This window comes from Mustela erminea, chromosome 9, assembly GCF_009829155.1.
Source record: "Mustela erminea isolate mMusErm1 chromosome 9, mMusErm1.Pri, whole genome shotgun sequence".
NCBI lineage: Eukaryota > Metazoa > Chordata > Mammalia > Carnivora > Mustelidae > Mustela > Mustela erminea.
The window spans coordinates 112,660,471-112,678,013 of NC_045622.1; the positions used below are offsets into that span (position 1 = coordinate 112,660,471).

Sequence of the window (17,543 nt, forward strand, 5' to 3'; positions counted from 1 at the left end):
TCGCGCCCCCGCGATGCCAGCTCGCCCGGGCTCCTGGGGCAGCTCCGGCGGACGGACCGCCTGGTCCCGGGGCAGCACCACCCACCAGACGCCCAGGCTCTGCCAGGGCCAGGGCCAGCCCCCCTCCCCTCTGGGGCCCTGGGTGGGCCCGAGGCAGCCACGCCCCTTTGGACACTGGTTTGGAGGCCTGGCTTCCCCCGCCCCACCCCCCACCGCCTCCTCAGGCTGGCCCGTCCCTGGCCCTGCTGGCCACACTGGGGTCCCCGGAGGCCTCCCAGACCTGGCTGCCCAGGGTGGGAGGCCGGGCACAAGGATTGCCGGGTGCCTATGGTGGACGTGCGCCCGGAGCAGTGGGCAGAGGGGGTTTGCCTCAGGGCTCCTCCAGCTCCCAAAGCCTCCCTGGGGGGACCATGAGCCCAAATGCCAAGAGAGACACCAGCAGGGGGACCCGGCCAGCCCCTCTGGTCTGTGCCAGACAAAGCCTCCCTTCCCAAAGCCGGGCCCCCAGAGAGCCTTGGACCAGGCAGGCAGCCGGAGCCCAGGGAACCCAGGGGACCACAAGCTGCCCCCTGCTCGTCCCGAACGCCGGCCTGGCCCAGGCTGAGCTTCAGACGGCCAGGCGCCGTAGGAGCGGACAGAGGGACGGAGCCAGGCCTGGGGATACAGCGAGAAGAGTCAGCCCGGCCGGCCACCTGAAGCCTCCTCCTGGGCAGTGACAGCCGGCAAAGACCTGCGTGGCAGCCCCAGGGATGGTGCCGAGCTGAGATGGGGACACAGGTGGGCACGGGGACAAGTGCCTCCGCCCAGGCCCATTTTTAATCTACTGAAACTGGACCCAGTTGGCGCCCCCACCACCCCTGCTGACTTCCTGAGCCCGTCACAGGGAGGGGCCTCACCCTGCACTCGGGCGGGACCTGGCGAAGAGTAAGGTGATGCCCAGGGCATGGCTGACAGGACCCCCTCAGCCCCCGAGTGACCCCGGGGCAAGTCGCTAGCCTCTGTGAGCCTGGTGTTCTGCCTGTCCAACAGGACCGGGGCCACCTGCCCGGGCTTCGGGAAGTGAAGCCCGTGGGAGGCAAGACAGGTGCGAACGCCGGTGAGGGGGCGGGAGTGCCACGAGCCGCCCGGGCCTGGAGTCCACAGGCAGGAGCAGAACACCAGGCCCAGGGCTGGTCCGCGCCTGCGAGCATTTCTGTGCGAGCTGAGTGACCGCCCACCTGGGCTGGACGCAGACCCCCGCTGCCTCGGGAGAGAATCTCCCTGCTCCCCACCCGGTCCCCAGCAGCAAGACGGTGCACGGAGCTCAGAGAGGCACGTCTTTCTGTCTCTGTTTTGCCTCTGCAGGTCCCCTAGGGGCTCAGGGCTCTCTCCCCAGGCTGTCCCTGCCCTCAGCCGAGCTGGGGCTGCACGTTCGATGCCCCGTCGGTGCCTCCACTGCCCACACCAGGGCAGCAGCTGACGCTGGGCTCAGGAGCAGAGCCAAAGCCACTGTTGGACAGACATTTGTGACCCAGCTTCTCCTGGGACGAGGAGTGTGAGTGCAGCCCACCTGGGGACTCTTCCTGTCAATCCCCAGCAGACCATATGACTGCCCTCTTAGGCCTCAGTTTCCCCATTTGTTAAGTCGCGAGCCTCCGGTATTGACCCCAGGCACCTGTGAGTCCTCGGGCTTTCTGCAGAGGGACAGGAGCTGTACCCCCTGGAGGACACATCCCGGCTGGGCAGGGAGGAAGAGCCTCGGCTGGGGGTCCCCTAGCCAGCAGCACCAGGGTGGGCCTGGCCAAGCCAGGAAAGAACAGGGGTGAAGCCCAGGAGCAGGGTCTGCCTTACGAGTGGTCAGGGAGGGGTTCGGGGGCCATGGCCAGCAGGGATCTCCCCCCAGACCCTGTAGCTGGTCCTGACTTGAGTGGTGGCCCCTGGGCCATGCCTGGGTGAGGCCGGGAGAGAGCCGTCACTCTGAAGGACCCGACTGGCGGGAGCTGGAGGGGTCTGGGGTGGCTCTCTGCCAACCTGCACGCCCTGACTCTCCTCCCTCCCAGAGTCGAGGTGTGGGTGGAGCTGAGGAGGCTGAGACGCCTGTGTCCCTCCCTCCAGGAGCCTGCAGTCTGCCAGCACGCTCCTCACCATTGGAGGAGAAGCCAAAGCAGGCTGCATGGAGGAGGCAGCGTTTCAGCTGGGCCTTAGGTGCCTGGAAGAGTAGAGGAGGAGGAAGGGCACTGCAGGTGGCTCAGAGTAAAGTGTCGAGCAGCCCGTGGTATGGAGCGGTGGCTCCGGGCCCGCCTCTGGACCCTTGTTTCTGCTCTTTCTACTCCCCTTTGAGGTGGGTGACACCACGCCACCATTTTATAAAGGAGGACACTGAGGCCCAGAGAGGACAGGGTCCTGGCCCGAAGCCTGAGACGTGGGAGCCAGGACTCCAGCCCAGAGAAAATCGGACTCCGAGACCCAAGCACTCACCACAGCCCTGTGGTGCTTCCCACGCAGGGCTGGTGTGCTAAGGGGGGTGGTGAGTGCGGCCACAAGGTCTGGCGTCATCATCTGAAAAGGAAGGGTGACAGAACAGTCCCCAGGGGCCGGGGGAGCCCCGGCGAGGCCTTGGAAGCGTGCCGAGGACACCCTGCGCGTCCTGGGAGCAGCAGACCAGGCCAGAGGCCCCGGGGTCAGGGGAAGGCGTCCGGAAGGTCCTGCGCCGGCCAGGCAGGCACGCAGGTGGGGGAGAGAGCGGGCCGTGTGCACACACCCGGTGCACCCTCACCCTGGCCTGGGTGCCCGGGCTCCTGGCCCTGTGGCCCGGCCCTGCCCGCCCTGCCCCAGCCTGGGCCGGGGGGCACCTACCTCACCAGCTTGTCCAGGCCCCATTTGCTGGAACTCCTCAGGAGGGCCGAGCCGCTCATGCTGCTGGCGGCCGCCCGCGGGCCGGCGACCTGGCCTGACCCCGGCCCTGGGGACGCGGCAGCTCCTTCTTCAAAGGCCGCCAGCCTCTGTCTGCCGCGCCCCTGCCGCCCCCTTGCCGCTCCCCCTGCCACTTGGACCCCTCCCGCCCCCCCTCTTCCTCCTGTCTCCTCCTTCGCTCCCTTGTCCCCGTCCCCGGTCCAAGCCGTGTCTCCGTCCGGCTGGCCGTCCGGGCTCTCTGACGTCCACACCCCCTCCCCGTCTGGGGCCTGCGTCTGTCCACCCGGGGCGCTCTCGTCCTGGGGGTCCCCAGGGCTGACTCCCCGTTGGCCGCCCCGGGCTGCGGGGTGCCCGTCTGTCTGTCCCCGTCTGTGCGGCCTCACGGACTCTGCGGGTCGCTCCTTCAGGACGTTGAGCAGCTGCTTCCCTTCTGTTCCCCCCCCAGCCCCCTTCTCCCCCCTCGGCCTCCTCCCCTCCCCCTCCTTCCGAGACTAGTAAAAATGTCCGAGGGAAACCCTCCAGCCCAGCAGCCCCGGGGCTCAGCAGGACCTCAGCGGCCTGGGGTGGGCACGGTCCCCCTTCGGCCCCCTTGGCGGCCGCTCCGGCCTCACTCTGCCGCCCGCCGGCTCATCCCCACCAGTGGCGGGGCGTTGGGGCGCCCCCCTCGGCCTCTGCATCCCTCTGTGCCTCTCCCCTCGCTCTGGGCCTGGCCTGGCCAACCCTCTGGCCCTCCTCTTGTCCTCGCCTTGATGGGTCTTTGGGGTCAGGCGCCCCTGCCCTGCCCCGCTCCGCTTGGGTCGGGCCCCCCTGCCCTGCCCCTCTCCGCTGCCCTGCGCGCTCCGGCCTGGGCCCGCGGCCCCTTCCCGCCAGCCCCCGGCCTCCTGCTTCCGCACTCGGACCCCGTCTCCTCTCCTCTCCCTCTGTCTCTGCCCCTGTCTCTGCTCCCCCTCCCTCCCCCTCCTTCCCTCTCCCCTCTCGCTCCCCTCTCCCTCCCCTCCCTCCCTCCCTCTTGGTTCTCCAGTTTTCCCCTTGTTTATGCCCAGCTCTCTGCTGCACGCATCACCTCGAGGGGGAATCCTCTCTGCTCCCCAAATGAGGAGGTTGCCGCCCCCCCGCCCCCGCCACACTGCACTGGGAGGTCAGAGCAGGAAGACCCCAGAGGCAGGGACAAACACGGCCTGCCCCGGCTGGTGGCGGAGAGCATGCTCCCAGGGGGACCGGTGGGCACCAGGTCAGCACGGTGCCCTGGCCTGCGGGCCCCCTGCCCCTCACGCTCCGGCCAAGGCCAGGGAGGCCCAGCCCAGCCCACTGTTCCTCTGGTTGGGCTTAGTCGCCGTGACTCACTTGAGAAGGCTCGCGGGCGAGTGACCGGACGAGGCGGGTACGGGACTCGTGTCTGCGGGGCGTCCCCGAGCCCAGCTCAGTGCCCAGCAGTCACGTCCAGCACCGTGGCCCAGCTACCCACCCTCACAGCCGCTGCACCCAGGTTCCGCCTGGGGAAACCGAGGCTCAGACGCGTGTCCAAGTGTGCAGAGCTGGGGCCGGCAGAGCCAGAACCGTGAGCCGGTGGGCTGACCGCCCGCCCCCACTGCCCTCCATCCCCGGAGCACGGAGGAACGGCCCCTCTCACTTCCCCGGCTGGCCCGGCCTCGGCTGGGCCAGGGGGCCAGTGCCGAGAGCACCTGGGGGACGTGAGGCCGGATGGGGGTGCGGCTAAGATCAGACGGGCAAGCAGTGCACTTGCAAGCCTGTCACGGCAGCCACGGGGCCCGTAGCTCTGGTCTGTGGTGACTCAGGTGGTGGCTGGCTGGTGCAGACTTTGTGGGCGTCATGAAGTCTGGCTCTGGTTCGTCCCCTGCCTCTACCCACACACACCAGGCTGTGTCCTATGACCAGCCCTGGAGGGGAGTTCACAGCTCTCTCCTCCCACAGCCACGGGGGAGCCAGAGAATGTGGGGGTGTGCCCCGGAAGCAGCTGGGCCCACCGTCCGTCCCCGGCACCCAGACAGAGCTGCAGACGCATCAAGGTTCTCGAGGAGCGTGGAGAAGGGAAAGGTGCGCGGGCCGCGGGGCCGGCCCTCGGCGGGGCCGGAGCGCCCAAGGGAAGCGCGCCTGTGCCTCATTCCCACTGCAACGCACCCATCTCCCCTTGCCTCCTGCTCTTGGTTCTGGAATCCCAGTCACAGACAGCCAGGAAGGAAATGTGCCAAGACAGATTTTGGTTCAAAAGAAGGAAAAATATTCCCATGGGGAGAAGGCTGCCTTGGAATGGCAGGAGTTCTCTGTCACTAAGAACTTAAAATACAATTACTTGATTATCTATCGGAAATGCTGATGCGTGGGAGGTGGCAAAGACAGACCTTTAAATGCAGAGGCCAGCATCCACGGCTTCATGATTAGGGCACGCCCTGCCAGGAGCAATAGGGCAGGGTGTTTGTCCCCAACTCTACTGCTATTCACCCATGCATATGTGCATCAATCCGTCCCCCTCCTCCGTCATTCATTCATTCTATCACTCATCACCCAGCCACCCTCCCCCATTCACCTACCCACCCATCCATCCGACCACCAGTCAATCCATCCATCCTCCCAGTCATGCATCCACATGCCTATCCATCCAGTATCCAACTACCGCTATCATCCGTCCGTCCACTCACCCATCCGTCCGTCCGTCCCCTACCCGTTATCCACCCATCCACCCACTATCTGTCCGTCCGTCCGTCCACCCAGTCATCCATCTGTCCTCTTTATATAGTTATCTGTCTCCCCACGCATCATTATCAATCCATCAAGTTCGCAGGATTTTGATCCATTCAGTCATCCATATAAACACAGTATATCCTCCCATCAATCCATTCAAGTATTTTTCAATGCATACATACCGATGTCTAGTCATCTCTCGTTACGTCCCTTTATTGAGCAAGTACCCACCCATCTCTCCATCCACACACTCATGCATCCATCCACCCCCACCCACCCACCGAACCATTTATCGAAATGTTATAATACATATGAAACGCTTAGAAGAAGTATTCAGACAGTCATCCACCCACCGGGAACACAAGAGCCCCTCAATATATGTTAGTTACCATTAGGTACATGTTCAGCCACCAGTTTGCGTATCTATTCGGCCAGCTACCCTACAAGAGAGCTGTCTGCCCGTTCCTCCGTGTATCCTTTTATCTCTGTCCCGACTTTCATTCAGTTCTCCAGACATTTTATTATTGATCAGTCTCACTTATACACCCACTCATATATCTATCTGACCGATATGTCCACCCATATTCTTATCTAGAAAGTCACACATATGTGTATAAATGCATATATGTTCATATTTCCATATACATATTGCCCATTAAGCCATCCAAATAAGTCAGAACTTACAGTAGTGCGGCAACCTAGTAACCCTCCCATAGGGGATACTATTTTCATCCATACATTCCCTCATCCACATCTCCTCCAACCAACCATTGGTTTATCCCTAACTCCATTTATCTTCATGTTTGTTCGCCTCTCCATATGGTTTTCAACAGACTTACTGTCTCCATTTGTTTAGGCACTGGGAGTTGGCATTAACAAAGCCCATGCTCTCACAGGACTGACATTTCAGAGGGAGCAACAACAAAACTAAACAGTCAGTATGTTCTGTAATAGAGCCAATGGCAGTAAATACCGTAGGAAATATAATTCATGGTGGGAGGACATGGAGTCTTGGAGGAGGTTGATATTTTATATATGATAGTCAAAGAAAACCTCATAGAAAGGAATAATCGTTTCCTTATTTGAAAAAAGACTTGAGAAGGATTAGAGATGGCTATATACATTTGTGGGAGAAAGTGCTGTAAAAAGAGAGAACAGTGAGTGAAAAATTCCTGACTTAAGTGCTTCTGTTCACCAATCTATCTGTTTGGTACTTCATCCAGCATCAATCGTATGTCTATTTACACACTATCTATCTTTCCTTTCATCTCTCACTTCCAATATTTCCTGATCTGTCGATTTAAAAATCAATCCATTAGCTGTCTCCACCCATATGTCTTGATAACATTCTATTTGTCTATCCGATCATTTATCTGTCAGTATTCCACCCATTTAGCCATCAACCTACCTATACTTCCATTCCATGTGACCATTGACCAGTCCATCCATCCATCCGTCCATCCATCCACACATCCACTCAACCATCCACCCATCCATCCATCCATCCATCCATCCATCCATCCGTCCGTCCATCCACACATCCACCCACCCAACCACCCACCTAACCACCCACCCTTCATTCAGCAGCACACCCACCATCCATCATCCGTCCATCTCTTCATCTACCCATCTGCCCACCCGCCCATGCGTCCATCCTCCAGCCACCCATCCATGTGCCCACCCGTCCAGCCACCCATCCATGTGCCCATCAATCTAGTCAGCATCCATCCATCCACCCATCCACCCACGCGTCCATCCATCCGTCATCCACCCACCCAGCTGTTCCTTCTTCCTACTTTTCTTCATTTACTTTTCTTTCATTAGTACGTTTCTCCATCATGAAGTATTTTAATTTCCTTTTAAGTCTTTCAGTCTTTTCTCCCTTCATGGTTCATGAGCTCGTAGCCCAAGAATATGAAAGAGAAAACTCTCATGGCCCAAAAGGCTGAATAAGTAGGAATCTGTCCTCTTGTTCAAACATTCTCAACACACACACACACTCACACACACACACACACACACACACAGTGGTATCTTGATGAAATGTGCAATAGGCAGCGGGGCCCAGGTCGGGGTGGGGAGAAAGGGTAAGGGGGTAGCCTCCATGGCTCTTGGTGACCATGCATAGAGAACTGTTCTGACTTACAGAGAAGGTAGCCTCCAAATGCCTTGAGTCCCCATCTGCTTCGCGTGGCTCAGCCCAGCAAAGGCAGAGGACCCAAGGTGGTGGGGTGGCGGGGTTTGTGAGGAAGCTGGGATTGCTCTGGGGATGAGACCAAGATAAGGATTGAAGCTTTCTTTCTAGGTTCCTCCAGAATCCACTGGCTAGATCCATCTGTCCTGTGTCCCATTTTTCTCTCTCTTTTTTTTTTTTTTAAGATTTTTATTTATTTATTTGACAGAGAGAGATCACAGTAGGCAGAGAGGCAGGCAGAGAGAGAGAGAGAGGAGGAAGCAGGCTCCCTGCTGAGCAGAGAGCCCGACACGGGACTCGATCCCAGGACCCTGAGATCATGACCTGAGCCGAAGGCAGCAGCTTAATCCACTGAGCCACCCAGGCGCCCCCGTTTCTCTTTTGAGGCAAGGTAGTGGGGGGAGGGTGGGGGAGGAGAAGACAGCCTTAGTTAACCTCAGAAGCAAAACCCTCAGAATATCCAGTTACACTCAGGAATGGGGTACAGACACCTGTGGGAAGCAGGGAAGCAGCTGCACATGAGATCCTGCCTGCGGGCACAGAGCAGGGCAGTGACCCTACCTGCCACTCCCTCCCATTACTGGCACACCACACACCCCTGCTGTCTTCTGCACACCCACACAGCTGCCCTTGCTGCAGGCTCCAACACCCAAGTCTCTCCCACACCTGCTGGGCGGACATGGGTGCCTCAGAGGGGGCTGTAGGCAGACTCCGTGTTCCCAGAGAGCCCCTCCCTGCCCGCCGGCGGGACCAGATAGTGGTCCTACTAGGACCTACTAGGACTTCCCAGCTTGGAGGCGGTTAGCAGATGGAGTCTGGGCAGGACTGTGACCCCAGGAAAGGATGAGGGGCCTTTCTTCCTCACCTCCCACCATCACCTCTCGTCTGCCTGGTCTGGCACCACAGAGCTGTGTCGGCCAGCAGGGTTAGGAGGCCTGATTTTTTCAATTCCCTGGTCACCTGCTCACCCCATACCCCACATAGGCCCTGGGTCATCTCTCCAGCCTCATGGGGGTGGGGGACCTGTGGCTGTGCACTACCCCCCACTAGGAGAGGTGTGAGAACTCCCTTTGCTGGTTGTCCCAGATCCCCAGTCTCCAAGAAGGTGTTAGAGGCCCCTGGAAAGATTCCTTGGTAGGAACGGGCTGGGGCCTGGGAGAGATGTCTCTAGAAGGAAAAAGCTTGTTCTGACAGTACCATATCCTTTTTCTGCCTTTGGGGAGGTCTCTGGGGGTGTCTTCGTAGCCTATTCTGGAGGGGGCCCCAGGAATCACCACCCTCGCCCTGATGGGAACCCACAGGTTCAGAGCCATCCGGCCGAGCTGCATGGCGTTAGCAAGTGCCTCCAAGGGGCAACCCAGACACCCTCGGTCCCCAAGGCCTTGTCAGGTCCCCAACACCCCAACTTTGTGCCCCCAGGGTAAACAGACTCCCCAGAGAGGGTCCCTGCAGGGGAGTAACCCTAGGAGACAGGTCTCCAAGGGAGGGCCAGCCGCATCCCCCCAGGCTCTGGCCAGTGTCTCTTAACAGCACACTCAGTCCTTTGAAGCTTTGGTTTCTCCCTGTGAAGGGCCTCACTGGCCAGGAAGTGAGAACCTCTGTCTGAAGAGCTTGATGGGGCTGGCACATGGGGAAACTGAGGCCTCGGGGGGCAGGGCTTCCTGGTTCCAGAAAAAGGTGCTGGACATGTCTCTGGGACCCTGTGCCCCCATCCTCCTCACCCGGGCCCAGGTCCTAGGAGCGCAGAGCCCAAGCTCTCAGCCAAGCGTCTGGAACTCTCATCTTCCTGACCGAGGGCTCACCTGCCACTCGACACCCTCCCGGAGAAACTGAGGCAGAGGCAGGCTGGTGGGGTCTGCAGTGCCACCCTGTCTGCGGCCTGCCCCATTCTGTTCCCTGGGACCCTCCTGGCACTGCCCCCACGTGGCTCCAGCATTGTTTTCGGGAGAAGGCAGGTGGGGGACCTGGGAGGGGCCAGGCTGCAGGGCAGGATTTCCGGTTTCCTGAATCAGCAGGCCGGGGGCCTGCCATGTCCTCAAGTGTGGGGTGGTGTCTTCTCCCTGTCCCCCACCTAGGGAAGGAATGTGACAGGACCCAGATGGAAAGCAGGAGGAAGCCGGTGACGCCCGCCAGCCCCAGCACGGGAGGAGGCCTCCATCATCCGGGCTGAGCTCAGCCTCCCCCCTCCGGGGAACGACCGGGCGCCAGAGACCCCTGACCCGGAGTGAGGAAGAGGGAGGCCCGTCCGGGACCCCTAGGCCTGGCCCGGCTCTGGCTGCCTTCTTCGGCTGTGGACCCTGGGCAGGGCCACCCTCAATGCACCGCCCTTCAGCCTGCCACCAAGGCAGGGTCCTGGTCCCAGGCTCCCTCCTTAGTGGCCTTTGACACTGCCTGCTGCCCCAGTGCCGGGCGTCCTGGCTCTACCAGGTGGTGTCCAACCTCCCTGGGAGGGCAAGTGCGTGCAAGGACCGCCAGCATTCTGGCTGCGTGGGGAGATCTGACCTGTGCGGTGCCGGCCCTCCAGTGCCCTAGGCTCCCTCCCACCCTGGCTCTCTTAGCTGGACAGGAAGATGGAGCCCAAGTTGCTCATGGCCTTCAAGCTAGCTCAGGCCCCACTTCGGCTGCCACTCACCTGTAGCTCTGAGGGGACCTGTGTCCTCTCTCTTAAAGACCCTGAAGCCAGAGGGCAAGGCCAAAAGAGTCTATCGGGACAAAGAGCCCGGAAAGGGACTCTGCACAGGGCGGCTCCACTGGTCGACCCTCCCCTCTCCTGCCTCTTAGCTCGGCACAGGGAGACGTGAGGAAGGCAGCGTGGCAGACTCACCGGGGACCAGGAGCCATGCCTTGCCCAAGGGTGGAGGGGGTCAGAAGCCTAACGGGGTAAGGAGACTACTGCTCACCCAACTGCTGCCCCCACCAGGGTCATTCAGGGTCATCCAGGGCCAGAGCAGCCCAATAAGCCTGGGGCGGGGCGGGGTGGGGGAGGTTAGAGCAGGGCTCCCAGGCAGGACGAGCCTTCCTGGGATAGAACCAGGGTTCCAGGACAGAACTAGGCTTCCCAGGGAGAAAACCAGGATTCCCAGGCAGAACCAGGGTTCCCAGGACTAAACTAGGGTTCCCAGGACAGAAGCAGAGTTTCAGGACTGAACCAGGATTCCCAGGATAGAACCAGGTTTCCTGCGATGGAACCAGCGCTCCCAGGACAAACCAGGGTTCCCAGGGGGGCCCCCGACCTTGGGCAGTGCCGACAATAGGGAACCTAGGGCCGTCATCACCCAAGACAGATCAGGTGAGCCTCTGGAAAGCTGGAGAGGGGCCAGGACAGCCCGGTGGAGCCAGGAAGGATGCACCCAAGGTCTGCAGTGGTCTGGTACCTGCCGGAACTGGGGGGTGGCAGAAGGGTCAGACCTCGGAGGGGAAGTGAGGTCGGCGTGACCAGGGCAGGCCCGCAGCGGCGGCCCGGAGGATGGTTTGCTGGCCGGTGGTCAGCGCCTCCACACGTGGGGTCTAGTGGATTCGTGGGGAAAGAGCATGGTGGGCAAGGGTCTGGAGACCACCAGGGGAGGGCATCTTGCCATGCTAGGCAGCAGGCTGGGCTGTGGCAGGGGTGAGGCCTGTCTGCTGGTGAGGGGCAGTTCTTCTGCTGTGTGGACACAGGGAGGATCCGGCACAGCATGGTCTGGCCCTGGTGAAGTTTGGGGTGCACACGGGACCTCCCAGGGGTTGAGGTCCCAGGATTTGGACCTGTTAAATCCAGGATCCCTGGGACGTCCTGACAGCCCTCTCTCCGGGCACCGGTATGGAGGATCTGCCCTGCACTCTTCAGGGGCCTGGGTCCATCCCTCCCAACAGGGTGCTCGGCCACACCTCAGCTCCTCCAGGGAGGCCCTGCAGAGCCATGTGACCCCCCCCCCCCACCATGGCCCTGGCCAGCCCCGTGGGACCCTACAGCTGGGCAGCTGAGGCAAGGAGAGAGCATCTCGTCCTGGCCTGCAGGTGACACAGAGGAAGGATCAACGCCCTGCCTGGGGCTCGCTGCGGGGGTCGCGCCAGTCCTGGGCCCCAGCGTGAGGTTCTGAGGGGGTGGCCCCATCCTGGGACAATCTGAGGGGAGACAGCCTATCCTGGAAGTCTGAAGGGGGTGCCCCGTTCTCGGACAGTCTAAAGGGGGAGGTCCCATCCTGGGACAGTCTAGGGGGCTGGCCCTGTCCTGGGACAGTCTGAAGGGGGTGCCCTGTCCTGGGACAGTCTGAAGGGGGTGCCCCGTCCTGGGACAGTCTAAAGGGACAGTCTAGGGGGCTGGCCCTGTCCTGGGACAGTCTGAAGGGGGTGCCCCATCCTGGGACAGTCTGAAGGGGGTGCCCTGTCCTGGGGCAGTCTGAAGGGGGTGCCCCGTCCTGGGACAGTCTGAAGGGGGTGCCCCGTCCTGGGACAGTCTAAAGGGACAGTCTAGGGGGCTGGCCCTGTCCTGGGACAGTCTGAAGGGGGTGCCCCGTCCTGGGACAGTCTGAAGGGGGTGCCCTGTCCTGGGACAATCTGAAGGGGGTGTCCCATCCTGGGGCATCTGAGAGGGCCACCTATTGCCCAGTTGGAGAGGTGCAGCGTGACCTGGCTGGGCAGGAGGGGTGATGACCTGGCGCAGGCAGTGGGTGTGGGGCCCGGTGGCAGGTCTTGGCTGCAGTGCCCCAGCCCCAGCAGACCTGGCCCAGCCTTGGCTGTCCTGGGGGCTCCCGGCTGGGGGCTTCCCAGACCGCACATCCCCACCCTGGGTTCCAGGCCTTCTCATCACCCTGGACAGGAAAACCCCCAGTTCTCTTAGTCACCTTGGGAAACGAGAACCCGCCTCACCCTGGGGCTCGGTTTCATTCTGACACCACATTGGGGGGTGTTGATGTTTGCGGGGTCCCAGGCTCGGGGGGGGGGGCAGCCAGCCGGAGCGCCTGACCAGGCCGCACAGGCGCAGCCCCGCCCCCTGCCTCCTGCCGGCCCAGGCCTGGGCTGGGGCCACACTGTCCTGCCTCTCCTCCGTCTGCGGGACAGCTGGGGGGGGCCAAGGATGGGGCCAAGGAGGGAGGCCGGGGACACGGCTAGACACTCAAGCCGTGCCCTTCTATGGGCACACAGTGGCCGCAGGAGCACGAGGACAGTGCTGACGCAAGGGGCTGTTTCTGAGCGGGGCACAGCTGTCCGCCAGTTGCCACAGGGTAGAAGAACACCAGGAGCCCCACGGCCCCAGCCCTGGCCACGGGTCCCCTGGCGATCTTCAAGGGGCCATGTGGCCTCACGGGGTCACTCGTCTTGACCCTGACCACTCTTTGCAGACGCTACTCAGCCTCGTACCTTGCCCCGGGGCGCCGGCCCACAAAGCCCCCAAACCAGGGCCCCTGTGGGACAGAGCAAGGAGAAGGCAACCGTACCTCATCCACGTGCACACATGTGCCCACACTCACACACACGCGCTCACACACGCGCTCACACACGCTCACACGCGCTCACACGCGCACACACGCGCTCAAACACACGCGCTCACACACACGCTCACACACGCTCACACGCGCTCACACACGCTCACACACGGGCTCACACACACGCGCTCACACACACGCTCACACGCGCTCACACACACACACACACGCTCACACACGCTCACACACGCGCTCACACGCGCTCACACGCGCTCACACACACGCTCACACGCGCGCGCTCACACGCGCGCGCTCACACACACGCGCTCACACACGGGCTCATACACGCTCACACGCGCTCACACACGCTCACACGCGCTCACACACGCTCACACACTCACGCACGCGCTCACACACTCACACACGTAGACTCACAGCACATGTTTCGATCGTCCCCTCCTTATGATCACAGGATCAGCCTCCAGCCTCCAGCCACCGGCCACCAGCAGTGGGTCCTGGGGCTGTGGGGAACCCCGTGCCCTGGGGCTGCGGAGGCCAGGCCTGGGGACCCCACCCAGCCCCGCCCAGCAGCTGCCCTGGGGCAGGTGACCGTGGCCCTGACGGCGCTCCCGTCTCCAGGCTTGTGCTCCTGGGTGTCTCGCCGCCTCTCCCTCTGGCCTGGGACGCCAGCTCCTTGCCTTCTGCTCGCCCCGGTGAGCAGCCCCCACCCACGGTCCTCCTGCGCGCGCGGGGGCCTCTCTCCCCACTGGCAGCCGTCCCCGGCCTGCTAGAACGCGGGTCAGCTGTGTCTAGAGCCGTCGGACCGCGAGGCCTGGCTCAGCCCGGACGCCCGGCCTCCAGCAGCCCCTGTCCCCGCCCCTGCTCGGGCTGGCGCCGACGGCTCCGCGGGCTCGCTGCCCGGTTCTGGCGGCCGTGGCGCAGTGGGTCTTTGGGCCAGCACACGGCCTCTGCCGTGTCCCTCTCTCATCCCATCTTCCACCTCAGAACAGGCCCCAGTGCACCCTCAGCCTCCTCCATCACCTCGAGGCAGAGGCGCAGCCTCGGGAGGGGCGCCCGGCCCAGCCTCGCGTGCTGCCCCCATCGGCGGGTCCTTCTGGCCCGGGCCGTCCCTGCCGCCACCCACGCCCCCGCCTCCCGCCCTCGGAGCTCGGGCTCGCTGACCGAGGCCCGTCAACTGCCAGGCTGCCCGGGCCGCGTCTGAGTCCGTGCATCAGGTGTCCTCTCTTCCTGCAGCCGGCCCCAGAGGCGTCCAGTCGCCATGCAGTGAGACGGGGTCCCAGGAAAGTTCTGTGCCGGCCCCCTCTGCTGCCCTGAGACCCCCACAGCCCTGTCCGGCACCAGGTCAAACGCTCCCACCCCCCACGTAAACGCAGAGACCTCTGTGTCTCGGAGCGGACCCTTACCCCGAGTCTTTCTCGGCCAGGAGCTCTTCCTGCTCCTCAGAGCTGGGGTGGCTGGGAGCCTCCGCCATCGGGCTGGCGTCGGGCCGATCCGGGCCGTGTGTCTGCGCTGTGGTTCTGGGTGCTTCCTCTGGCGGCCCCAGAGCCCCTCCCCCAGCCGGTTTCAGGTCCCCTTCCGGCTGCAGGTTGAGGTTTGAAGCACACTGGGGCTGGCGTCGGGGTGTTGTTTTTTAATCGGTTGATGCAAGAGGAGGAAAAAAGCGAGCCCTCAGGAAGTGTTAGGCAAGTTGCAAGGGCAGGGGTGAGAGAGAGGGGGCCCAGGAAGGCAGAAGTGGGTGCAGGGGCTGGGACAGGGTCCGCACGCCTGCCCGGGAGCCCCCCACGCTCCTCACGAATCCCCTGCAGGCCTGGCCTCAAAGTCTCTTAGTGCTGGGCCTCCAGGGAGACCCCGTGGCCTCTGAACGCAGCTCTCCTGGGTGTTTGCTGAGCTGAGCACAGATGCACCTGCTTGAGGTTCTCAAGCCTCAAGAGCCCCGCCGGCTGGTCTGAGCTCTTCAGGGGCCTGCCGGCTGGGGCTCTGTGGGAAACGCTCCTCGTGGCCACCCCACATCTTCTCTGCGCCTCCTTCACTTTCCTAAAATGTTGGGCTCCCCACTCTCCACGCTGCCCTTCCCCCCGGCCCCCTGACCTCCAGACTCGGGGACCTTGGAGCTGACCACGCCCGGTCAGCGTCACCAAGCTCTGGAGGCAGGGGGCTCAGGGGCTACCCCGGGAGGCACTGGCTGGACAAGGGGACGGACTGAGGCCACGTCTACCTTTCACGGTCCTCGGCTGCTGGGGGTCACCAGACCAGGGTCTCAGAAACCAGGGAGGAGTGGCGGGTGACTGAGGGCCAGGACCCAGAATTGACCATGGAGGCGTCAGAGAATGCCCTGGCAAGCCGGGCCGACGCCCCGGGGCCTTGAGAAGGAAAGGAGGGAGTGTGGGGCCATCTCGTTGCTCTGCCATGGGCCTCGCCATCCAGCTAGACGGGACCTGCAGAGGTTCCCAAGGCAGAGGGAGGCGGGGCGGGTGATAGGGCCCCCAGCGTGTTTGGTGGGCAGGATGGGCCCGCCTGAGGGACAAGCCAGCGGGGAGGCCACAATTCCCACCCCCCGCACACACACCAAGAAGCCTTCCACTCCCCCTGTGAGGGGAGGCATAGGACGCGGCCCTGCACCAGGGGTTGTGGGACAGGGCCTGACTCAGACTAGGCGCAGGGGCTGCATGGGGGAACGCCCAGGGCCCCCAGGAACCCCTCAGCCTCAGGCCTCTCCTGCCGCTCTGTGGTTTCTGAGGGTCGCTCACTGTCCAAGCATGCACAAGGATGCGAGGCTGGCTTTCCGTCCGCATGGGGGCTGGCCCGCGGCACCCCCAGGGACCCAGGCCCTTCCAGCACCTTGTCAGTGGCTGCGACCCCTGGGTCAACCCGGCCCTGGGGTCCCTTCCTCTGGCCTGCCGTGAGGTTGGTAGGGGTCTTGCCAGGACAGATGGAGGCCGGGCGCCCCCTGACACATGGCTTCCCTACCCTGCTGTTGGCTGCCTGAAGGCCAGGCCAGAGCCCTGCTGCGAGGGGCCCAGTACGAAGTGAAAACGCGGGGCCTCGGAACAAAAACTATTAAGAATTTGGAAAGGGAAACAGCGGCGCTGGAAACCAAGTGCTGGTTCCTCCCAGGCCCACGAGGCTGGTTCTGCCACGACCGGCCTTGAAGGCCTGGCCTCGTGTGCCCAGCCCACCTGCTTAGTCCCCTCTCCAAACCTGGCACATGTGCTCCCCAGAGACCAGGGCCTTCCAGACTGTGTTGCCCTCCCCCTCAGCCTACCCCCAGCCCCGAAGGCCCAAAGGCAGCCCAATTCCAATCCCTCCTGGCGGAGGTGAAACTGTGTCTCCCCCAAATTCCTCGGGGGAGTCCTGACCCCCAGGATCTCAGAACAGGACCTGATTTGGGAATAGGGTTCTTGCAGGTGGGGTCCTTGGGGCGCGCCCCTCATCTGATACGACTGTGTCCTTATGGAAAGAGAAACTTGAGTGGGACTCGCTCGAGGGAGAGGCCACGTGAAGATGGAGGCGGAGGCCGGTGGGGTGGTGGAGGGGGGGTTTGTCTACAAGACAGGGAACTTCAAAGAAGCCAGGAAACCACCAGCAGCGCAGGACGGACCCAGAATGGTCTCTCCTGGCCTCAGAAGGGACCCACCCGCCCACACCTAGAGCTGGGCCTTCCAGCCTCCGGGACAGGGAGGGACGAGACATTTCCGCTATCTAAGCCGCTCTGGACGTGGGATTCTGCCCTCCCCACCCCGCCCCTGCCCCCGCCCCCCGCCTCCCCAGCACGTGCTGGGGCACAAGGGCAGGAGGCGGTCCCCTTCTCTGGGGGTGCCAGGTGGGGCCCCAAGGCCCAGCGATGCTCTGTGGAGCCTGGGGGTACTCAGGGTGCACCTGGCCACCCAGTGAGGTGTCCGGAAGGGAGGGGCTCAGACACTGCCGTCCCCCCCGCAGAGTCACCTAGGCCCCCCCATCACCCCACGTTGCGCAGGGGACATGGACGTCAGCGCGGGTGGGACTCATCTGGCCCCGCGTCCCGAGCTCCAGCTCCGGCCCCGAGATCTGCTCTGCTCCCTGCCCTGCAGCACCACCCCCAGGGCCCCCGAGTTGTCCAGCCCTGGCCGCTGGACCCCCCATGCCTCCCTGTCCCTCGTTGTTCGTTGTTCAAAGTGCAGGAGGACGGCGTGGGGGAGGGAAGAGGCGTTGTCTCATCTGTCCCCGTGCATCCAAACCCTCCACCCAGGCCACGTCCAGTGACACGGAGTGGCCGAGGGAAGCCACAAGTGGGTCCCAGGTCGCGCTGGAGCGAGCTCTGCCGGCAGCCGGTGGAAGCTGGGCAGGCTTCCGAC

General features: G+C 63.0%; 1 protein-coding gene across 6 annotated transcripts in view; it reads right to left on the reverse strand.

Moving 5' to 3' along the window:
- LSP1 (lymphocyte specific protein 1) overlaps nucleotides 1–14,790 on the reverse strand; it is a 35,863-nt gene extending 21,073 nt beyond the window's left edge. The window contains exon 1 of one of the 6 annotated variants that reach the window (XR_004289167.1): nucleotides 14,616–14,788. Coding sequence is in view for 5 of the 6 variants with exons in the window: in XM_032358175.1 (XP_032214066.1) it covers nucleotides 14,616–14,683 (68 nt within the window). In the remaining variant the exon portion in view is untranslated. Of the gene's footprint in view, nucleotides 1–2,835; nucleotides 2,991–14,615 lie in introns of those variants that run through there. The other 5 variants (XM_032358175.1, XM_032358174.1, XM_032358171.1 and 2 more) reach the window with 5 other exon arrangements.
- Nucleotides 14,791–17,543: the final 2,753 nt, after the last annotated feature.